Source organism: Aulostomus chinensis, chromosome 16 (genome assembly GCF_037954235.1).
Source record: "Aulostomus chinensis isolate RoL2024-O1b breed Wild chromosome 16, RoL_Achi_v1.0, whole genome shotgun sequence".
Lineage (NCBI taxonomy): Eukaryota > Metazoa > Chordata > Actinopteri > Syngnathiformes > Aulostomidae > Aulostomus > Aulostomus chinensis.
The window spans coordinates 43,501-68,151 of NC_141335.1; the positions used below are offsets into that span (position 1 = coordinate 43,501).

The 24,651-nt window shown below is 45.4% G+C and overlaps 1 protein-coding gene across 4 annotated transcripts; it reads right to left on the reverse strand.

Moving 5' to 3' along the window:
- Positions 1-342: 342 nt before the first annotated feature.
- On the reverse strand, positions 343-24,562 carry eml4 (EMAP like 4). Of its 4 annotated transcripts, XM_086181503.1 has the most exons (24): positions 24,271-24,562; positions 19,781-19,966; positions 19,559-19,679; positions 17,659-17,838; positions 16,692-16,832; positions 16,318-16,343; positions 16,065-16,100; positions 15,418-15,541; positions 12,989-13,138; positions 12,831-12,900; positions 8,149-8,259; positions 7,902-7,997; positions 7,642-7,776; positions 7,125-7,260; positions 5,356-5,504; positions 5,133-5,258; positions 4,703-4,834; positions 4,566-4,633; positions 4,378-4,466; positions 4,143-4,240; positions 2,734-2,821; positions 2,561-2,659; positions 2,329-2,459; positions 343-2,249 (listed from the first exon to the last, which is right to left on the reverse strand). In XM_086181503.1, exons 1-24 carry the CDS (start codon positions 24,293-24,295, stop codon positions 1,794-1,796), a joined length of 2,973 nt encoding a protein of 990 aa, XP_086037629.1. In that variant the 5' UTR covers positions 24,296-24,562; the 3' UTR covers positions 343-1,793. The 4 variants fall into 4 exon arrangements, with proteins under 4 accessions (XP_086037629.1, XP_086037631.1, XP_086037630.1 ...); XM_086181505.1 differs by lacking the exon at positions 17,659-17,838; XM_086181504.1 differs by lacking the exon at positions 16,065-16,100.
- Positions 24,563-24,651: the final 89 nt, after the last annotated feature.

A 24,651-nucleotide genomic window follows, 5' to 3' on the forward strand; every position in this document is an offset into this window, starting at 1 on the left:
GCAAAAGCAACAAATTTTAAACAGTATTGGCACTATCTCTTCTACATGATTAATAGCTGGTTGAGCAAAACCTTTGTTTGACTCACAGAATACAGATACTGCCTGTCATTGTTACCATGGTAACAGCAAAACTAGAGCTCAAAGTGACAGGTCATCACAGTTTTCAAAATATTTATTTGCATTTTTTTGTTGAAATCTTCCATACAGTCTGTCATGTGACAGGAATGCATGAGAGAAGACATGATTGGCTCAACAAATTCTTACGTGAACATCGTCATCATCATAATCATGTTATCCATGTTGGTACATAAACAAAGACCCCACCCACTGCCCCACCCCTCCCTGAACATTCAGGTCCCTGAACTCTGTACAAGCAGAGACGAGCATAGAAAACACAAAGACAAACGAGTATTAAAAAGGCAAAAACATGAATGAGCCCCGAGAAATGAAATTTTTCTGACATTCAGGAAACATTTGGAACAGAGAGAAGCATCAGCAGCAGCCATTCACTGAGTCCTAAAAAATTTGGCCAATCAGATAGAAAAGCTGAGATATTCTCCCTGATTGGCTTCCTGTTAAATCTGAATGACAACAGTTTAATGTTTAGCTGCTGCCCTCTGGTGGCAACCAGACTTGTCTCAGAAATATACACATATTGATAGTATGTACAGACACCTGACATCATCGCCTGACATCATCCTGCATCCCCTGATATCAATGTTGTAAATTGCCTGAAATCTTCGTATTCATTCAACATTATGACACATCACTGAGGACTTTATGGGTACTTCCTACATCCATCTCATCACCATTTAACTTCCTGCTTACTACTCAACACTGGGGTTTACTTCCGATGTCACATCACCATGGTTACTGAAATGATTTTCAACTGTTTCAGGAGTTCAGTGTCAGCAGAGCATGTCATCGTGCTCATTAGGAAATTACTTTGATGTTTGTAGGTTTGATTTTCACAGTTGTGTCAGGGTCAAGTTCATCACATCACTGCCCTCTAACACATTTCACCTCAGTGCTTCCAGTTTGTTTCATATACCAACTCTGAACAAGCTAGTGACGTCATAATATTTGGCTCCTAAAAAACAACAACAGTGAAGTGTCCACAGACTGAAGTCTTTCTGGTAATATGGTTCCCTCCACTATTTTGGGGAACGTTATAGCCATTCTCTTTCCAAATTGTTTTTATTTTGTAACTTCTTCAGATATGTATTGTTTCAGTTTAACAAACTCAAAGTATGACAAAGTGGCATGAATAAATGAGTACTTTTGAGTTTGGCAGTTGTTTTGATATTAACTTCCTGTGGTGAGTTTTGACACAATTCCTGTTTGCTGATTCTTAGTAATCAATAATCATTAAAAAGGTATTTAGATTAAAACAGCAATAAAATCATTTTTGATTTGTTCCAACCATGTAGGCACATTTCCTGTTATGGATAGGAAAGTTACAACAATCTTACTTGGACCACACACGCCCCCATTCATCAACAGAACATTTCAAAAACAGACACAAAATGTGAAATCCAGGTGTGTGACAGGTAACATCCTATAGTCTCTGCAGGTCAAACATAGTTTGACTCTCCAGCTTTCCAAAACTATGAAATCCTGATATTTTACCGGCCACAGGTTACTGTCCCAACACACATCTCTGTACCTCTATCTTTGTGGGGACTTGTGCTGATATTAACCACTTCAATCTGGTCCGTCCCTTCTGTCCTTACCATCTCTGAAAGTCTTAGAGATCCTCACAGAGATAGATGTACAACAAAACTAGACTCTCTTTATAAGGGGGGTGTAAGGGGAGGGAGTCCCTCATCACTGGGCGTGGCTGTGTCATCACTAGGGTCCAAGCTGTCTTTCAGACTTGCTGTGCTGTCAGAGGGGGGTGGGGTTGCCTCAGAGTGAGGTGGGGTTAACTCTGATGTGGGTGGAACTAGCTCAGTGGGAGGTGGAGTTTCTGAGGCAAGTTCTTGGGTTCCATTGGGTGTTGGTGGTGTGATGGGTTCCTGAATGGGTGTGGCTGAAATGGCTGGGGGTGAAGTGAGGATGGTGTCCATCCGGCGGGGTGTGGAGTTACAGAGGAGGCTGTCAGTCAGAGAGAGGGAGGATTTCTCCACCAGACGCCACTGCATGATACTGGTGTCCTTCCCGCCAGTTGATATCAGGTGACTGTCATTGTACAAGAAGCTGACGTTGGTCACATGACTGCTGTGGGCACTGTACTTATGACTGGGAGCCTGAAGACATTGATGACATGTTGGTATGGTCAACTATTTCAACATAACCTGATCGATTGAGGTTTGTGTGATGACTCACTTTGGGGGTAGAGCAAGGGTAAGCAAACAGGTGAACTTTACAGAAGTCATCCGCCAGAGCGATGACTTTCCTGTTATGAGATCGTATCAGAGCATTGATGTCCGTCCCATCTGATCCCTCTGGCCACACACCTGAAACACACAAACACTCATGTTGGAGAGTGAATATCTTAGAGATTTAACCCCCCCCCCCACACACACACACACACACACGCACACAAGGATGTACCGACCAAACACGTGGTATCCCAGCACACAAGTGTAAGTTGCCCAGTCAATGTCTTTACACTCCGAACGATTTCGGATCAGTTTACAACCATTTGGAACATCCCCTGAAAAAAAAAAATCACAATAGTTACACTCATCAATAAACCATGTAAGACTGTTGAATGAGCCAGGGACTCACAATAAAGGATCTCATAGTCTCCAGAGTTTGACATGATGAAGTTGTTGTTAGGGGACCAGTCCAGGTGTGTGATGTAGCTGGAATGACCCTGTAAGAACATGCAAAATTGTAATGAAAAAAACTTAACAAAAAAAAAATAACAGAACACTTCCTGAGTTCTTGATCACTAGCACCTTCCCCCTGATGAATGGTCATGATCATGACAAGACCCCTCAAACAGAACCCTTTATCTGCACCAGGTAATCTAACCACCAAGTGGTGTCATCGAGCAGGAGGTCAGACTCACCCTGCACTAGTTGCATGGGCCCTTCTGAACTTCCTATCAGGATTGTCCCATGACCCTTTGGCTTTGGCTCATAGGTTGAGGGAACCTTATGGAGGAGGACACTGATCTGGGATTGTCGGGGTAATTCTAAGAACCGGCAAACTATCATCTTTATCATTGGTGAGAATATGAGTGTCTCGTGGGCAGAACAGCAAGACCTCTATCCTCTCATCCTTCTTCAGAGAGTTCTGATAAGTGTTCACAAATGGTCAATACTGTTTGTGTGTGTGTGTGTGTGTGTGTGTGTGAGTGTAAGATTCCAGGCACAGTGAGAATGAGAGAGCAGATGACAGAACGGTTGCCAATAGTCAGGGTTGGGAATTGTATCTATATTTCTTAAGGCCACACCATTTCAGGGACATTTTGTTGTTAGACATACAACTGATTCTGGATGGGTCGTGTTTGTCATCTGTCACGGGCAGAAGGTGGACTGAACACATCACACACGTCACCAAGTGGATTAGCCAGGTTGTTTCTATCAGTCAGACAGGAAACAACCATGGAGAAGGATGGATAATGAGGGCATGGCCAAAGACAGAAAAGGGAATGTGACATTAGGTCAGAAAAAAAGTTCTGGATTATTTGCAAAACGGCATTGACTTTGTAACATTAAGCTGCGACATTGGTTCAGGTGGGTCTGGCATATAATAACTGGGTCCTGGACAGGTCCAGGTCCTTTATTTTGTGGTTCTGCTCAGGGCAAGGTCTTAGTTTTAGAATACTGGACAGGTCTAGTCTGTATACAGGGAGTGCATTTGTTACTACATTGCTCTTAGGGTTCAAGTATGAATTTTGGGACCCAAGAAGTGCTCTACCCTCAGCCCCTGACCTCAGGCCCCCTGCATAACCACAACATCCATCCATCTGCTGCATCTTCTGGTTTCTGGAGCTTGTTTTTGGGACCTAAACAAGCAGTATACTGTAATAAGGTGCACAATAGTGCCCTCTACTGCATGACCATGATACCATGGCTTGCTGGAAAATTTTTGCCAGTGGCAAAAAAAAACAACAAAACAAAACAGTTGAATTACATGTGAAAATCTCAGAGAGAAATGTTAAAAGACTAGAACACCAACAAACTTACCGTACACTTTCCGTAGCGGCTGTACTTGCGTCCCTTCTCAGCAACAGTGTAGAGGTAAATAAAGTTATCATGAGATCCAACAGCCAAAAGACCACCATCTGCAAAGAAATACACAAGCTTTCTTGGACAAACAGTTCCCTTTGCTGTGTACGTTAATATGGAAATGGCACAATTAAACTTGAATCCGCCCACCTTACGAACTAATGAAATTATGATTTAAATTGACTCCACCCACCAACAGAGAAGCGCATCACTGACAGCTGCTCATTCCCATCGGTGTGGATCGCCACAAGATCGGTGGTCTCAGCATCCAGAACGTACCATCTGCAACAAGTAGGGCTGTTAGAATATGATGCAACAAGACACCCACTCACTACTGTGGTGCCCATGGAGATCGACTCATTAATGTTTGTCTGCACTGACTTTCCTGAATGTGTTCCTATGGCAACCACAGCTCCACTGGGATGAAAATCTGCACAGTGTCCATGTTCCTGTTGAAGAGAGAAAGAGCTGTCAATCATCTTCCAAGATTCAGCTCTGCTGAAGTAACCCCCCCTCACCTCAAGATTACGGCTCCATTGCAGACTGTGATTAGTTGAGTTCCAGAGGCAGACCAGTCGGTCCTGAGCACATGTGAGAAACATCTCTCTGGACGGGTGACAGGCCAACCCCCACAGCTCATCTGTGTGACCCTGAACAGATCACAACACAAACATATTGAAAACTGTCAGGGGGTTAAAAATTTGGTTGTAAACAACAACTGGCCCCCAAGGACTGAACCTCTAATTGGTCAGCACTGGTCAATCAATATTAGGATCTAATGAAAATGATCCTGCAGGAAGCAGAAATCAAACAGAAGCAGAGAGGGTAGATGATGATCTGATATTCTGTAAAGTTGAATCTAAAAGTCTCACTTAAAAGTCTAAATTCTTTGTTACACCTCTCAGGACACTTGCGGCGTCACACATGGAGGATGTCATGTGATCTTACCTGAACCTCTACTGTGAAACCGTCATTGAAGGTTCCTCTCAGTATAAAATTACGTGACGTCCCAACTAGAAATTCATCTCCTTTCCCCTCAGACACAGCTCTGATGGTTCCGTACTGATCTGGGACCTTAAGACACAAGGGGGAATAAGTGAATGTCAACAACAGGTCCCTGTGAAGATAGTAACATGTAAAATATTTCAGTGAGTGAGAGAGAAAGAGTGACCTCAATGTCCCGGTCCGGTCGCAAATCATGGTCCCACAGAATGATTTTTCTGTCTTTTCCTCCTCCGGTCAGCAGAGTGCCACTCCTCATCTCACACAAACAGAAAACACTGCCCTCGTGACCTTTGACTTGACGAGTGATCTGAAACGCTATACAGGCAGACACATCGTCATAATGAATTTTACCAACACAAGCAACTCAGATGTGATGTGGTGTTTTTAGATGCAACCAGGGAAGGAAACAACACACAAAATAAGAGTACACAAAATAAAACAGGAACTGTTAGAGCATGTTTCCTGTTTCCTCTAAGCTCAGGTTTCCTCTGTAGCATTTACAACAAAGTGTTGACATTAGAAGCTGAAACGTTTGCAATTTTGTCAGAAACAAACATGAAAATGATCCAGTGAGACACTCAAAGACAAAACCTGCTCTGCCTGTATACCAGGAGTATCCCACGAACGACCAGTGCACACAAACACAAAAAACTTACAATCACAGATTTCAAAAGAACAGACTGATAAAAAGTTTTACCTAAGATAAACTGAGCTTTAATGTCATTTCTCACTCCTGGCAAATTTGAGTGTGGATGGTGAGATTTTAGAACTAGAATTCACCTCCCATATGTGTTCCAGGTAGCATTTGAATGCATTTACAATTTAAACTGGGTTTTATGTACATCCATTCACAAAACAAGATCAAACAAAGGAAAAATTAAAAACATAACAACATAACCAACAGAATAACTGTCACATTGTTTTTAAAGAATTATGAGTTCAATTTGGTACGACTCCCACAAAGACATTTTCTTGTCTTGGTGTGATGAATCGTCTTTGAAGGACAAGAACAACCTTATTGTCAAAGTCTGCTCCAAGATAATCAACTGATACACCTGAGGTCCCTCTGGGATACAGGTGCTCCAGACAGCTGGACAGGTCATGAGGTTGTGAGTGGTTTTGACCACATTCTGAATCAAGGAATTCTGTTTAATATCCTTAGGATGGCGCTACCTTGCCCCGTGGAGAACCAACAGATATACAAATTCTTTCATTCCTTAGTGCTTAAGCCTGTGCTTGCTGGGGCTGTGCAGTGCTCTGGGCATGGCTGATAACAGGTGATCTGGCAGGAGGGAATCGTACATCTCAAAACTGGTGGTGGAGGAGAGGATGATCCTGGTGGTGATGAGCCTGAATCCCCCTGGAAGAGACGGTGATGGAGCCGGAGCTCCCAGACCAGCCATAACTCTCCATCTCCTGGTTGTCCTGAGTACCTACACACACTTTCTTCTTTGCTGGTCACCTCCATTGCAAAACCAGAGCCAGAGCTTCCTCTGATTGGTCAGATACATTCTTATGCATTTCTCACATCTCCTCTTCAGCTGATGGGAAAGGTGGGAAAAACTTTCTTTTTCGCATTTTCGTCGCATACTAATCACAGGCGTGTTTGAGCTGTGCTCCATGTTGTGTCGTCCTGCCTGTTCTGGCCCCTGCGGTGGGCGCAGCGCAAATCACTTACTATGTGTAAGGGCCTTAAAATTTTTATCATTGGTTCAACACATTTAAATGACACGGTTTTGATATTTTCTGTTGTTTCATCACTTTTGCCACCTGGAGTTTTTTGTCTTTAAATGTGCTACAAAAATCATTTGTGACCTTTGACCTGAAATTGACCTTGATGTGTTCCGACACTTTGAAGATTTCTCTGTGTCAATCACAGTCATGCTATCAGGTGGGTACATCCTGAAATATCATGATGGGAAGACGTCATATTACCTCTGGGTCCCTTCCCAGTGGGCGTATCTGTGGAGTTCCTGGTCCAGACCAGCAGAACACCTCCGGAGTCTCCAGTCAGGATGTCTCCTGTACTCAGGAACGCTAGGCACTGAACAAACTTTGGCTTCTCATATTTCTGAAACAAGATGAGACATAAAAGTTTTTACATTGACAAAAACAAGACTATAGAAAACTCTGTGAGTATATTTCACAATGACATAAATCACATCATTCATTCAGAACTATCGTGGCTTTGTTAATATAGAGTGACTGGGCTATTCAATGCTATAGATTCTTGCTTTTTTTTAACCATTTATAGATCCAAACAATTTAATGCAATAAAGTGTATCTCGTCACACTGATACTTTAGAAGGAGTACCAATGATCACTACTTCTAGTCATTCATAAATCACATTCACAGAGCTGGCACTTCCACACAAAATCTATTTCTAAAAAGGTGCAGCCACAGCAATTGTTCAATAGTGTTGGACTGAATACATGAATGAAAATGAGTCACCCCAAAGATGCCCTGTTTACGAGCCAGCGATGTCCCTGTCCAGGTCCAGAAAAAGATGTGTGACTTTCCGCAGGTGATAATGGTGTTAGGGTCAGTTGGGTGGAACTCAACCACCAGGACCACCTCATTAGTCGTCTGAAACACACCACCGCTTAGACTCACACCAGGTATAGGAACTTTGCACGATAATAAAGTTTTAACTTGTCAAAAAAATATGTCAACTAGCAACCACAGCTGAGTGCATATGTATGTTTGTTCACCTTGATCTCTGCAATCTTCGACTTCTTCTGCCAATCCCAAACTGTCAGCATGTGATCGTTACAGTCATCAATCACACTCAGGTGCTGCCCTGAGTCCTGAGACAGGCAGACACAAAGAAACAGACAGACGCAAACACAGATCTTTTCAGAGTTCATTATTTGATCAATAAATATTGGGACCTTTTGAATTTCTTCTTGATTGTAAATGTGGTCTGCAGTTCCAATGATGCACACGGACAGTACTTACAGCTTTGGAGAAAGCCAGTGAGCCAACACCCCGCTCGAACGTTCCCACGCCTATAACCTGCAGAGTTGACAGACTGACGCTGTCCCAGACTCGAACATGAGGCTGCAAAGCCTGACAAACCAACAAAGTAGGCATTATGATAATTATTGTGTTGCATAGCAATAGCAGTATTACCACCATCTTTGCAGTTATACATTTCCTTATTCAGGATTTCATAAATGTCTTATAAAAACGATATAGACAAACTTAAAACCGATCCTAATAAAACTAACATTGTTTTGTACAGATTTCATTGCATGTTCATTTCATTGTAACTCCACCAAGAATGTGGTATCTGTCTGTCACCAGGGTTATGCTAATAAAGCTGTGGGGCTGATTTCACCCAACTTAGTAGAGCCTGGACCAAGGTAGAACCCTTTCTGTGGTACATGAGTCATAGCGCCACTTGGTGGTTATGGGAAGTAATCCTGATGGAACAAACATCACAGTGACAGTTATCAAGATACTCAATCCGCTTCACAAGGGGCAAGTAATTGTTCCCCACTTGCAGTGGAAAATTCACCATTTTCTTCCTGAGAACCACAGCCTAACACTTAAAGTTGCTGACCATCATCACAATCGGTTTACACTCAACAGCCAACTGATCCAGTGAGAGCTGAAGGTCATGGACCAATGATACCACGAGGACCAACTCATCCACAAAAAACAGCAGTGGAATACCCAGCCCAACAAACTGAAACCCCCCAACTGCCACAACTATGGCTAGATATTCTGTCTATTTTACTCTATCTGTTCTGTCTATCACACAAAGGATTGGTAACAAGGCACAGCCCTGGAAAAGGCCAACTCCTGCTGGGAACAAGTCCAACTTGCTGCCAAGAAACCATGCACAGATCTGGCTTTGGACGTACAGAGATTGGGTGGCCTTGAGTAGAATCCCCTTACCCCATATACCAAATGTCTCCTATAGTGTCTCCAAAGTGTGGTAAGCCTTTAAATGGGGTCGATATATTGGTTGAGCGACACATGGGCCATTATCACTGTCAATGTTTCCCGATGTGACTCTTTTTTTATAGCACATAAAATGCAGAGCAATGCCTGTTTATTTAAAATGGTGTAATGTTGTGTGTCAAGCAGAGGGCCCTCCACCACCCTGTCTGGTGGTTATTGAATTTTGGTCTTTCTTTGAATGGTTCTGTATGACAATGTTAAACCTTTTTAATAAAGCGAGTTACTTGTTTACTCCTCATGAACCATCAGCTTATCGTGGTGGAGGAGTTTGAGTGCCCTAGTGACCCTAGGAGCGATGCCGTCGGGGGCATTTTGTCCTGGTATGGTCACCCAAGGCAGACAGTTCCTAGGAGAAGGGCCAGACAAAGAACGGTTCAACAGACCCCTCATGGAAGCAGCACCAAGGAATTTGTGTACCCTGCCCAGAGGAGCACTGGGGCCCCGCCCTGGAGCCAGACCCGGGGTAGGGGCTCGATGGTGAGTGCCTAGTGGCTGGGCCATGGTTCATGGGGCCCGCTCAGGCCTAGCCTGAAAAGGGTACATGAGCTCGTCCTCCCATGGGCCCACCACCCGTAGGAGGAACCAGAAGGGTCCAGCGCTTTGTGGTTTGGGCGGCAGTCCAAGGCAGGGGCCTTGGCTGTCTAATCCCCAAGCATGGAAGCTGCCTTTTGGGACATGGAATGTTAGCTCTCTGGTGGGGAAGGAGCCGGAGCTGGTGGAAGAGGTTGAGCGCTACTGGCTGGATATAGTCGGCCTCACCTCGATAAATAGCTCTGGGTCCAGAACTCAAATCCTTGAGAGGGGTTGGACTCTCTCTTTCGCTGGAGTTGTTCCGGGTGAGAGGTGGAGGGCCGGGGCAGGCTTTTTGATTGACCCCAGACTCTCTGTCTGTAAGTTGGGTTTTTCTCCCAGTGGGTGAAAGGGTTGCTTCCCTGTGCCTCTGGGTCGGGAATGGGTCCTGACGGTGGTCTGCGCTTATGTGCCAAAAACACCAGTTCAGAGGACCCACCCTTTTTTGAGTCCTTGGGAAGGGTGCTGGATGATGTCCCGACTGGGGACTCCATTGTCCTACTGGGAGACTTCAACGCTCATGTGGGCAATGACAGCGTGACCTGGAAGGGCATGATTTGGAGGAACGGCAGGCCTGACCTGAACCCGAGTGGTGTTCAGTTATTGGACTTCAGTGCAAGTCGCAGTTTGTCCATAACTAACACCATGTTTGAACAGAAGGATGCCCACCGGTGCACGTGGCACCAGGACATCCTAGGTCGCAGGTCTATGATCGATTTTATGGTTGTATCATCTGACCTGCGACCGCATGTTCTGGACACTCAGGTGAAGAGAGGAGCTGAGCTGTCAACTGATCACCATCTGGTGGTGAGTTGGATCAGGTGGCAGGGGAAGATGCCGCCCCAACCTGGCAGGCCCAAATGAGTAGTGAGGGTTTGCAGGGAACGCCTGGTGGAAGAACCTGTCAGAATGATCTTCAACTCCCACCTCCGGCAGAGCTTTGACCACATCCTTGGGGCAGTGGGGGACGTTGAGTCCAAATGGGCCATGTTCTACTCTGCCATTGTCGAGGCAGCCCATTGTTGTGAGCTGTGGCCGTAAGGTTGCTGGGGCCGGTCGTTGCAGAAATCCCCGAACTAGGGTTAGGGTTAGGGCATGGCTGGCCTGTGGGTCTCCAGAGGCAGCCGACCGGTACCGGCAGGCCCAGCATTATGCAGCCATGGCAGTTGCCAAGGCAAAAACTCGGGCATGGAAGGAGTTCGGTGAGGTCGTGGAGAATAGCTATCTGCGACTCCGAAAAGGTCCTGGCAAAACGTCTGTCACCTCAGGGGGGCAAGGCGGAAATTTGCCCATACCCTTTACAGTGGGGATGGGAGGCTGCTGACGTCAACTGGGGAGATAACTGGGTGGTGGAAGGAATACTTTGAGGAATTCCTCAATCCCACCAACATGTACTCCATGGAGGAGACACAGCTTAGTGAGTTCTTGGAGGGGGGTCATCCAATCTCCGGGGCAGAGGTTGCCAAGGCAGTTGGAAGAGCTCCGGGGGGTGGATGAGATCTGCACTGGGTATCTCAAGGCTCTGGATGTTGTGGGGCTGTCTTGGTTCACACGTCTCTGCAACATTGCGTGGACATCGGGGGCGGTGCCTTTGGAATGCCATACCAGGGTGGTGGTCCCCATATTTAAGAAAGGGGACCAGAGGGTGTGTTCCAACTATCCGGGGTTCACACTCCTCAGCCTCCCTGGATAGGTCTACACCAGGGTACTGGAGAGGAGGGTCAGGGCGATAGTCAAACCCCCAGATTGAGGAGGAGCAGTGTGGCTTTTGTCCTGGCCGTGGAACCGTAGATCAGCTCTTCACCCTCGCTAGGGTGCTGGAGGAGGCATGGGAGTTTGCCCAACCAGTCCACATGGGTTTTGTGGATCTGGAGGAGGCTTATGACCATGTTCCCAGGAGCACCCTGTGGGGGGTACACCTGGAGTATGGGGTGGATGGCCCCTTACAAAGGGCTGTTCAGTCTTCGTACCGGAGGAGTGAGAGTCTGGTCCGCGTTGCCGGCAGTAAGTTGGACTTGTTCCCAGTGAGGGTTGGACTCCTCGAAGGCTGCCTTTTGTCACCGGTTCTGTTCATAAACTTTATGGACAGAATTTCGAGGGACAGCCAGGTGATGGAGGGAGTCAAGTTTGGTGGTGGGAGGATGTCGGCTCTGCTTTTTGCGGATGACGTAGTCCTCTTAGCTCCATAAGGCCATGACCTCCAGCTCTTGCTGGGACAGTTTGCAGCTGAATGTGAAGTGGCTGGGATGAGAATCAGCACCTCCAAGTCTGAGGCCATGGTCCTCAGCTGGAAAAGGGTGGTTTGCCCACTTCAGGTCGGGTGGAGGAGTTTAAGTATTTCAGGGTCTTGTTCACGAGTGAGGGTAGGATGGAGCGGGAGATTGACAGGCGAATTGGGGCGGCATCCGCAGTGATGGGGGTGCTAAACCGGTCCATTGTGGTGAGGAGGGGGCTTAGCCAAAAGGCGAGGCTCTAGATTTACCGTTCAATCTACGTTCCAACCCTCACCTATGGTTATGAGCTTTGGGTAATGACCGAAAGAACGAAATTATGAATACAAGCTGCCGAAATGAGTTTCTTCCTCAGGGAGGCTGGGCTCTCCCTTGGAGACAGGGTGAGAAGCTCAGTCATTCAGGAGGGACTCAGTAGAGCGGCTGCTCCTCCATGTTGAGAGGAGTCAGTGGAGGTGGTTCGGGCATTTGGTGAGGATGCTTCCTGGACGCCTCCCTCAGGAGGTGTTCCAGGCATGCCTAACTGGGAGGAGGCCTTGAGACCGACCCAGGACACGCTGGAGGGATTATATCTCTCGGCTGGCCTGGGAACGCCTCGGGATTCCCCCGGAAAAGCTGGTGGAAGTGGCTGGGGAGAGGACAGTCTGGGCTTCCTTGCTGAGTTTGCAGCCCCCGCGACCCGGACCAACCGGATAAAGCGGAGGAGGAGGAGGACAACGAATTACTTGTTTAACAACTTTGTGTTCCTCCTTTACATGGTCATATCGCTACTGAACTGGTGTGATGTGAACATAGAAAGGAGCTTTTCCAGCTCTGAAATCCGTATCGATACAACAAGACTGAAAGAAGACTAATGCCATCTGTTCTCACCCGCCCATCTTTGTCCACTCCTGCAATCTGTCCAGTGGCAATCCGAATCTTATCAGGATGGATGGCCAGGCTGATGGAGAGAGAGACAGATTCTTATCTGATGATGTCACTGACCTGGCACCACTGAACAACCATAAGGAGAGCAGCAGATAACTCACCACTTGACGCAGTCGGTGTGTCCTAAGTAATGTCTCTGAGTTCGTTCTTCATAGTTAAACAACACAACAACTGAGGCAATGAAGTACACAATCTCTCCGGTGGGAAGCAGGTACACGTTTGCTCGACACTCTCTGCCACGATAACCATACCTGAGGTGGGTCAAGGAAGCATCTGGAATCCTCTATTGAGGAGCACCTACAGCTCTATTGGTGAGCAGCTTGAGATCTAATGACAACCAGCTGAAGATCTACTGATTCATGGACATATGTGGAAAAGATCTGGTACAGAACTCGGATCTGATCAGAATCAATGGAGGGACTGACGATGAGCAAAACATCTCCTTTGAACCTACTGAAGCTCATACTGGGGATCCACTGAGAAGCTGAGGATAGTGTATGGAAAACTACTAAAATACCAACTGCAGATGTAAAGATTTACTGGTTCTCATATTACCTCACCATTCATTTCAAACCCAGATCCTTAATGATTAATCCTTTATGATAAAACGAGCAGCCTTTTTCATCATTAGTGAGACAACACTTCCCTCTCATTTTTAATGATCTTTAATCTGATGTTTGTTTTTTTCACAATCATAGAACAAATTAAAGCTGCAAGCAGCGTCGTTAGGGCCTACGGCCGCGTCCTTGACACCGGCCCGAATCCAACGGTGTAATGGGCAAATCCCTAGGCCTTGTAGTTTAGGAGATACGAGCCTCAGTTCGCTGCACAGTGTGACTGCAGAGCTGCCAGCTGGCCCTTTAAGAACCCCTCCCCCGCTGCACTGTGTCTGATCTGTGCTGGAGTGGAGAGAGCGGAGGATTCAGAGAAATGTAGTGTGTAAAAGCTGAATAACTCGGCATACGTTGGCCAAAAGTCACACATAATATCAGATTTTTGTAGGGATTTTTGTCAGGAATCCAGTGGTGTGTTTTTAAAAGCTGTGGGTTGTATGGTGTAGATGTGAGAAGCATTTGTTTGAGAGTATGTACCCTGAGAGGACACGCTCTCCCCATAGACTTCCATTGTAAGGCGAAAAGTGTCTCCCCCACTTTGACGGCTTATAAAATCCAAACCGAGTGAGTAGTATATCAAATTTTTAACAATTTTTAATCAGCACAGTTGGGAGAGTAATGTGTGAAAGTTTGGAAGCGATGCCATTTACGGTTTAGGAGGAGACAGATTTTGTTCGGGCGCAAAATTGTCCAAAATTAGACATTCGTGTCCAAATTGTGGACATCCTGTTAGAGTTAGGTCAGGGGTGTGAGTGTATGATTTATCCGTCTTGATGAGACGAGTTCAATGGTGTTGGTCCCATGTCTGTAGGACATTCCTACAGGCTGTGGCGTGTTTTTTTGTGTATGTAGGTGGCGCTATTGAGTAGAGCGCCTCTTTTTTGTTTAATTATTGAATTTTTCGCCGCACCCGATGTGCGTACCAAATTTGGTGAGTTTTCATGCATGTTTAGGGGATCAAATTAACTTTTGAAGTGGCGAGTGTGCCTTCGAAACATAATAGGCTCTTCGCCAGGGACTGGCTCAGGCCCTTATCACTCAGGGAGTATTGACAGATGAGTGAAAATATTAGCAAAAATGCTAAAGAGTGCAGAGGTGTTGCTGCATGTTTGATGACTGACTTCAAGTAGGACATTGTTTAGGGGCGTGTGCACAGTCAGAGCCAGTGCTTACTTAAATTTGGTCTAAAGATGAAAATTTTAGTAAAGTTATATATGTATGCCTACCTGAACTCAAGGCTAAGAAATCAGACTCAAAGTTATTCCAAGTAAATTGCTGTAATAACAAATTGCAGTTTGTCCAGGTATTAAAAGAAATGTGTGCTGAATACAAACAATAAAACTTCCAGTTTGGCACGAACATTAACAAGCAGTGAAGAGTGTAACCAGCTGGCACATTTACTTTAAGCAAGTCATTCACAACAGCACCAAAATAAACATGTTCCAGTTTGGACTTTATGCTGAGTTAGTGGATTACTGATCCCACGTCTGGATTAATTACACCTGGATTATACAAGTCGACCTGGAGGGTTAGCAAATAGACATTTTTGAAAAGTTTTCCAGTTGCTAGCTGTCAGTCTCCATTAGATTCAAGTTAAATATACGTGACTGGTTCTTCCTGCTTTCTGCAGTCACTATGAAGTGATGCAGGAGGGAAAAACTTCTTGGTGAGCTGAAGACTCCTATTACTGAATATTTGGAAGGTGTAATACACTTTTGTGGTGAAATATTGCTTTAACATGAGCATATATAGCTAAATGCTTAGTTCACATGAGGGTTTACCACTTAACGTTTCAGACACTAAACATACAAATTCAGGAAAATATCCATTTTAAATATTGTTTAGCCAGTAACTTTCACTTTGATTCCATCATAGTTTTGCTCAACTACATTAGCAATGGTAAGAGTGAAGGATACACCCATTCCAGCTTCAGTCTCTCTGAAGGAAGTTCTGTCCGGACGTCCTCGTAGTTCTCCACATCTGATGGGATGAACATGGTGATGGGTCGACCACGCATAAACATCTTGATGTGATTCCCCTCTGAAAGAACAATTACAGGGGTTGATCAGGTGATATCTGCCGATCAATCAAGTGAGCCGCGACAGGGGATTTAGCCAGTCACATGAAAGATGTAGAACTCTGCGAGAAAGGTGATGATGTGCTGATGTCATGCAGGTGAAGCTGGAGGAGACTGACACGTAAAGATATCCTCAGTAATATTTCTAGCCATAAATTTGGAAGTGAAAGCAATGACCAATTCTTGTGCTTTAACTGGTGATGGTGGGCGTGGCTTATTGGATCACTGATTGATATTTTACACCTTGTGAGTTTATATGGAGCCGAATGAGGAAAGGAGACACAAACAGCTGTGACATCATCACCTGAACCAACTGATGGAGATAGAATGCAGGCGGGCGAGTAAGGCTGACCATGGAAAGCAGAGAGAGGAGAAATGTTATTGACCCACAGTTGAAACTGGAAGCACGCATTCAGCTGCTGTTAGCATGCAATCACACTAGCCTGTTAGCCTGCTCGCGCACTCTGATGCATCATCAGGACTTACCAGCAAGGCTGTTTTTCTCTCGGGTCGACATTTTAGCTGGTTTGAGACAAAGACATCATCACTGAACAACGACAACAACAACAATAAGCTACCTCTGAGAGAAAACCCTAAACTATTATTTCAAATGTCTCTGTGACAATGATGATGATGATAATGATGATGATGATGATGATGATGATGATGATGATAACGGTTGTTTGGCTTGTGATGAGGATGACAATGGTACATGTAAATTGAAGATGGAATGATTTACCTTGACTGACCACTGGATCTTTGTGTCTGGAAGCAGAAAAACGAAATGAATACTTTTGGATTTTATGTTATCTTGTGCAGCACCCACCGTTTGATGGGCGGGGCCATAAATTGTGTGATGTCACAAAATATCTAAGTCATCTAGTCATAGTATATCATTACTTCTACATGGCAGGTGTTCCATAGAGAGATGGGTAACTACACAAGTACAAGAACAGCTCTCCAGCTTACTGTGGCCCCTCCAAGGAGCAGAGTAGTATGACACGCTGAATGTATGCATTCGCCATCTTTTAATCTGCTTTAGCTTTCCATCTCAATGTCTCAAACAAGGATACAGACAAATGATTTTGTGCATATGTGCGTACATGTGTTTACCTTTCAGCATTCTTCACCACCTTGGCAAGCAGTTTGGAGGTGGATGCAGCTTTTACCAGTTTGTTCCTGCTTTCCTCTGATGTCTCCCAGGTGGTGCTTTGAGAACGCTCCATACCTGAGGACCGCTTCACACTTGGACCCCTGAGACACACACACACACGATGTAAGTGGAAGAGGAGGAGAAAGATGAAGTCACCGAGCTCAATTCTGAATTTTTTTTAGTATTCAAGAGTAAATGTTGATCATTTCTTGATTTTTTTGTTTTGAAACAAATAATAAAAAAACAATTGTATTGGTTCAGAAGACAAAGCTCAAGCTGACTTCTCTTCATCCGAACACAAACACAACACTGAGAGGAGATTAGTAAACTGGGCATCACCACAAACTCAAGCCCCACGCAGCAGACGAGGCCTGCTAGAGGAGAAGGAGTAAGACTGGAACTACACCCCGAATTAGCAGCAGAACGTGCAGGATACTGTCCTGAGACCGCTTAGAGTCTGCATTACATGTCAGTAGATCAGAAATGACTTATCATTGATATAAAAATGTTTGCAAACAGTTTCTTTCTCACTACAGCATATTGGTGATCACATGATTGACTAAGCAGAATTGGTCTGATGATGAGAAATCGAGCCAGTGTAATGGGTACACGGTTACGTCATTTGCAAACTCGACAGTGGCCTCACATACTTGTATCACAGCAGCTTTAGAGCAGAGGAGTTAGAAGCTCAGAGGAGAATGGGTAAATGGGTAAGAAAAGCAGCAGTATTCAGTTTTCAGAGAGCCAAGCAAGCCGCAGCGGTCTCTAGGGACTCTGGGATCTCCCAGAGGATTTCAGAGGAAAACTCAGGGATGGGGGAGCAGGAGAGGACTGTAGGGCCTTTGGGTAGGGTTAAAAACCACTGTCAGAGTGATGTCAGAAGCAGGAAGTGAGATCAGGTGCAGTGGACAGTTTACAAAGTGCAACCTCTTGGGGGGGGCATGGCCTTTACTGCTGTCAGATGACGATGCTGGTCTCTGTTGGTTCTGGGAAGGGTGGGGGGAAGGAGAGGGGGACAGGTCCTTTGGGTGAGGAGTTTCCTCACGCTCCTGGATCTCTTCCATCTGAGACCTCTGGCTGCTGACCTCCTTCTTCCTGTCTGCTCCACTGTGGGATGAAACCAGGACAAACAACTAATTCTCCTGTACCCGAACCAATTCTCCTAGACCTGAACCTTAATACCCAGACCTGGACCAGTTCTCATCAGACATCATAAATCAAAGCAAATACATGACTGATCCACAGAATGTGCTCAGCTCATTGATGCATAACAAGTAGCATCGTTCTTAAGCCAATTATAGATAAATCATTGAGAATACTTGTTATTATGCGATTAACATATACATTACATGACAGCTCCAGGCGTGGACTCCAGCATGATCACCTCCCCACATGGGGGCTCGGCCACCCAGACAAAAACAGCACACAGTTGTGTACCTGTGACCTGTACTAGAGTGGTACCAGACCATCAGGTACAAGCATTTACAAGTCAGATACTGGTATGTACTAGTTAGGTCGTGACTTGTGGTCAGGTACTAGTCTTGTACTGTTTACACATTCTAGTGGAGGCCAGGTTATGGCCAAGTTGATTTAGGTAGTTTGTTACTATATAAAACTATCATAGATAGAGAGGCTCATGATAGAACAGGGAGTTACATGAATGCCGGGAGATGATTTCCACACCCCAATGACATGTATTATCATTTCCAAATGATCTGAGTCTTTTTCTTCAGTCTTTTATGGGTCTCATATTATCCCTCCACACATCACCAGCATCAGCGGTACTGTGCACTAAAATAGCCTCCAAATAATCCATCCATTTTCTCCCACATATTCTTGTTAAGGGTGGGGGGGTGGAGCCTATCCCAGCGGCTTTTGGGCGAGAGGCGGGGTTCACCCTGGACAGGGTGCCAGTCCATCGCAGGGCCAACACATAGAGACAGACAACCATTCACACTCACATTCATACCTACGGTCTCCAATCAGCCTAGTCCCCAATTGCATGTCCTTGGACTGTGGGAAGAAGCCGGAGTACCGGAGAGAATCCACGCAGGCACGGGGAGTCAGAATCAGAATCAGAATACTTTATTAATCCCCGGGGGGAAATTCTGTAAGAGAACATCCAGACTCCACCCAGAAAGATCCCACGCCCGAGCTGGGACTCAAACCCAGAACCTTCTTGCTGTGAGGGGACAGTGCTGACCACTGCACCACCGTGCGCCTCTTCCGAATAATATTTACTTCAATGACACAATTGTGATTCTGCTGTTTCACTTTAATCTGCTTCCACATCAATTTATGCTCTTGAATGAAAAACAACAGCATGTTTCATCTGTCATTAAACAGTGTGATTTAACATTACATGGATACATTGAAAATTGGACGCACTCTCTTTTGCTGCTGCACCTCTGCCAAAGATATATTCATAATAGCTGTATATTCGTGTGAGGATTTTTAATTAAAGAGGGATAAGGTATTTTAGTTGTGAGGTTTATTTGCATCCAAGTCATTTATACTCATGGTGAATCAGCTTCAGACAGTCTGGACCAATTAGAAGTTGATTCCATTAATTAATACAATAATAATAATTTAATTTATAGAGGTTTTCATAAAAAGTTTACTGAGTGCTTCAGAAGCATAAAAAATAAATAAAAGTAAAATAAAAACACAAATACGTAATGCAATCACATAACTAAATAATAAAATACAATAAAAAAAGCTTGCTGTTGCACCATTAATGATATTGACTGGATTGATCCGCCTAAAATTAATAAAATGTGGGAAAAAACAGAGTGACTTTGATTAAATATGTGCGTGTGTGTGTAACCTCTTGGCAGCAGACGAGACTGTCTCTTTTCTGGTGACAGATGTGGAGTCCCTCTTGCGTCCGGATGTCCCTCCGTTTGTGATACAGGACATGGAATAGGCTTCTCGCAGTGCAGCACCACCTGCAGGTAACAACACAAGGCCATTAACGACAGCCATGATGAGATGACAAGGGGCTACAAATACCATATGAACAAAAAACACCCATAAACATCAGCTTCACCTTTGCCAACATTCTGTTTCCTAGTGGCAGAGGAGACAGAGTCTTCAGAAGCAGTGAGACGGCGAAGGACATCAGCGAGTGCCGCTTTCATCACCGTCAACTCATCTTCCTGCTGCTGAACACGAAGCTCCAGAGACGAGAGCCGATCGTTGACATCGGAGACACTCGCTCCGGACATACTGTCCTCTACAGTCACAGAAACACTGGTCATATACAATCATTCATGGCGTACTGATCAATAAAATGAAACAGTTTGACATGGAGGGCAGAGTATGTTTCTGAATGCTGGGACATTACTCGTGGTGTCCCCCAGGGGTCAGTCCTGGGTCGCAAACAGGTTACCTTGTTCAAGAATCATGTGTGTAAAATATGGGGAATTTTTATTTATAGATAACACAAAAATCTTTTGCAAAAGGGGAAATTTAAAAAGGACCCTTAAGGATTGATCACTACAGAAATGATCACATTTTTGAAGGTGGTTCAACAAATTATCATCCAATTTGAACAACAAAAAAAAGTCAACTGTAACGGTTAACTGTAAAATAAATACACAAGTATAATACATGTGGATTGTACACTACTCAAAAAAATTAAAGGAACACTTTTTTAATTAAAAGTGTAGCATCAAGTCAATTAAATTCTAGGGCATTGATCTGGTCAGTTAAGTTGCAGATGAGGTTATTAATCAGTATCAGCTGCTTTGGTGTCAATGACAGGTGCACGAGAGGGGCAGCAATGAGACAACCCCCAAAACAGGAATGGTTTTACAGGTGGAGGCGACTGACATTTTTTCCCTTGTCATCCTTTCTAACTGTTTTTCACTAGTTTTGTATTTGGCGAGGGTCAGTGTCACTAATGGTAGCATGAGGCGATACCTGGATCCTACAGAGGCTGCACAGGCAGTCCAACTCCTCCAGCATGGAACATCAATATGGATCATTGCCAGAAATTTTGCTGCATGGAGGAGATTCCAGGAGACAGGCAGTCACTGTAGGAGAGCTGGACAGGGCCGTAGAGGTCCTTGACCCGTCAGCAGGACTGGTATCTCCTCCTTAGGCAAGGAGGAACAGGATGAGCTCTGCCAGAGTCCTACAAAATGACCTCCAGCAGGCCAGTGGTGTGGATGTCTCTGACTGAACAATCAGAAACAGACTTCATGAGGTGGCCAAATGTTCTCTAGTGGGCCCTGTGCAAATTGATTGGCATTTGCCATAGAACACCAGAATTGGCAGGTCCACCACTGGCGCCCTGTGCTTCTCTTAGATGAGATCAGGTTCACCATGACCACATGTGACAGACGTGAAAGGGTCTGGAGAAGCCATGGATAATGTTATGCTGCCTATAACGTTGTTCACCATGACATGTTTGGAGGCTTGTCAGTCATGGTCTTGGGAGAAATATCCATGGAGGGATGTACAGACCTCTACAGGCAAGAAAACGGCATTGTGACTGCCATTAGCTACCAGGATGAAATCCTTGGACCCACTGTCAGACCCTACACTGGTGCAACGGGTCCTGGGTTCCTCCTGGTGCATGACATTGCCTGGCCTCATGTGGCGAGAGTATGCAGGCAGTTCCTTCCGGACGACAGAATTGATAGCACTGACTAGCCCCCACACTTACCTGACCTAAATCTAATAGAACACCTCTGGGACATTATATTTCAGTCCATCTGATGCCAGCAGGTTGCGCCTCAGACTGTCGAAGGGCTCAGTGATGCCCTGGTCCAGGTCTGGGAGGAGCCAGGACACCATCCGTCGTCTCATGAGGTGCATACCCCTGCATTGTCAGGCATGCATACAAGCACATAGGAGCCATACCGACTACTGAGTACCATTTTGAGTTGTTGCAATGAAATTTCAGCAAAATGGATGAAACTGCCGCATCAATTTTTCCACTTTGATCTTGGAATTCAGTTCACTGTAGGCTGATAATTTTCATGTCCATCAAATGATGTGGCATTCTTTCATTCCTAACACATTACCCAGTCTATACCAGTATGGATATCAAGCATTATTTTTTCCCCGGTGAGATCTGATGTGTTTTCAAAGTGTTCCTTTAATTTCTTTGAGCAGTGGACAAATATTAAAAGAGTGTAAAATAACAGATGACAAAAATCAGCTTGAAATCTCACAAATCATATATAGACCAACCTGTCAAGGGGCATTTCCGGCAAAGCAAAAGAAAATCGTGGATTGCAAGTCACTCCACATTCTATTTGGTTCATGGGCTTTACCATAGGGCTTTTCCCTCAGTGAATTACAGATATAGCCGGCCTCCAAGGGTCAACAGCACCAGTGTTTGGTCACCACATTAGCAGAGCAGGTCTGAGATCATTCACTCCCAACATTATGAGGGAACGTGAGCCTTCCAGTAACAACCACAAGGAATCCACAGAGTCGACCGCGTTCGTCGAGCTGCAGTTTGACCGAACACAGCCGGCTGGCCTGTCGTCCTCAGCAGTGTCAGAGCAGATGAGCTTCGAGCAGAGGTGAACGCTAACACTCCTCTGCTGGCTCTCACCGTCCAGTGAGTGAAGGAGAGGACGCACTTTATCTTTTGGTCTTAAAGTGATCAGTTTACATCTCTGGTTTGATTTCTGAGTTGAGCATTTGTGCAGTGCTAACAATTTATTATCTATGATAACTGATTATCATTTTTAAAAGTGACCAGCATTAAAAGGCAAGTTTGTGAACTCAGCAGCCATCAGGACTTCAGGTTTAAAAGTGCAAAAGTTGTGTTTATTTTGTAGTTGTTGAAACACTCCAAGACAGTACAGTTTGATTCGACTCTCCTTTAGTTTAATGTTGAACTATGCTGAACAAATGTCTTATAACAACACATGATTATGTCATCATATTTTCACATCTCCAGTCAGCTTTTAGAATTGACTTAATGTAGGGCCCGATGGAATCGCACCTCTCCTCAAGTGTCCGTTCCCAAATTCCATCTGAGGATCTGTTATGTACGGGGCCCTGAGTTCGGTCTGTTGCTGGCCCCCATCAGAAAATACTCATACTTGCCTAGGATGGGATAATGCCAGATATGGATACCACACTAATTCATTTTTAAAATCAAAAACTTTGAAAGAAATTTATCTTGTGGAATTCAAAAAAAGCATAATGGTATATAAAGCAAAATAACTTACCTCATAACACTCAATAACTTAGCTCATGGATGTAGCCTTCAGCTAGCTAGTTAGCATAGTTTGGAGAATGGTTATTGAGCAAACAGGCAAAAACCAGCTACCAAGCTTTAGAATCTCGAGTTCCAGTTTATAGGAAAATACTTGGACTACAATGGTCATAAGTAAATTATCATAGAACCTTAACAGAAAGTACTGATAATTTGTAAGATTAGATTAGAAATTTATCATTTTCATAGGCCAAGGGCAGTTGTGTTGAGGAAGGACGTAAACAGTGTTGCCACTGGAACTGGAAATCTCAGTGACAACTGCGACAGCTGAAGCAGGAAGTGGAACTGCAACATGAACAGACGAATGTCACCGTTCAGTGTCGGGACCAGAATCACCTTTGATCAACAGGTCATGAATGGGGGAGCAGACAGCGTATTAAGAAATATTAGCTTCAGTCTTCCAGCTGCAGCAGCTTCTTTACTCATGGCGACAGTCAGTGGGACAGAGACGGTGACTTGTCTCTCTACCTGTCTGCTTCCTTTGACTAACACCTGTCAATCATTCCCTCTGTTTGAGAGACCCTCTCACAAACCGCCCACTGAGGTCAAACTTGATGCATGAGATGGGGCTGGTCAGTCAGGACAGCTGATGCCAACATGAGGAGATGTTTCACCACACAAAAGGTCCCGTCAGCAACTTGATTGATTGATAAATTGACTGACCGACTGATGGAAAAGAACAAATCACTCAATGTCTATGATTTAAAAAGAATTGGAACAGGATGAACAAACCAGTCAGCTGACGTGAACCATGTTAGAGCTTGTTCAGCTCAACCTGTTTCAATCAACTACTTCCTGAATCTCTCACACACTCACTCTTGTCTGTTTCCACCTTACACAGCCATGGCCTCAGTTGACTGGAAGTCAATCATTTACGTCACAAGGACTCGCTGTTAATCGAGATGCATGTCACCTGGAGCAGACAAGCACCCGAACGCACGCGCCGAGTGCATGTATGAATAAATAATTAATTTCCTGAGTCTTTGTTCCAGCAGATCAAAGTTCACACACACATGCACGCGCGCACAAACACACACTTCCAAGCTGTGGTTCAGGGTTTTGCAGAGGTTTGGAACCAGGACTCCGGGGGTCCTAGACTCAAGATAGACGTCTCCAGGAGGAGCTATTGGTTTTGTGGCCCTGCGGCTGCCGGAGGGGCGCTCGTCACGCTCATCTTGATAAATACAGCAGTGACACGTGGAAAGCCACTACACGAGCACACTGCCGCAGCATCCAGCTGCGTCTCCGCAGATGACCAGGTGACCTGAGGCGCGCGGGCCGCGAGCGAGACTCACCTAGGCTGCCGGTGAATCCGTCCATTTTTTTAGGGAAAGCGGGAGTCCGAGCTGGAGGCCTGCGGGAGGCGGCGGGGACTCTGCGGGCCTCCGTCAGGTTTTTCGGCCGACCAGGAGAACGAGATGTTACAAGCTGAGCAGTTGGTACCCTGCCGTGCTGCTCGCCGGTTCCTTCCGACGATCCGCTGCTCTCCTGCTGCCTGGAACACAAAGCCGCTCCCCGGAGGACCCGACCACGAAAACACGAAGAAGCCGCGGAGCCACAGACAGGACGGACCGACGCGGCTGCGCGCTTCCGACTCCGCCTGCGCTGGCAGCGCGCGCTTCCTTGGGGGGGGGGGGGGGGGGGGGTCAGCAGCGACACTCAGCGACCGCTGACCG

Coding starts and splice junctions, on each gene's coding strand:
- eml4 (XM_086181503.1), bottom strand. CDS start 24,295: ATGGACGGATTCACCGGCAGCCTAG. Junction 19,967..24,270: donor CGGATTCACCGGCAGCCTAG/GTGAGTCTCGCT, acceptor CTGTGACTGTAG/AGGACAGTATGTCCGGAGCG. Junction 19,680..19,780: donor GAAACAGAATGTTGGCAAAG/GTGAAGCTGATG, acceptor TGTTACCTGCAG/GTGGTGCTGCACTGCGAGAA.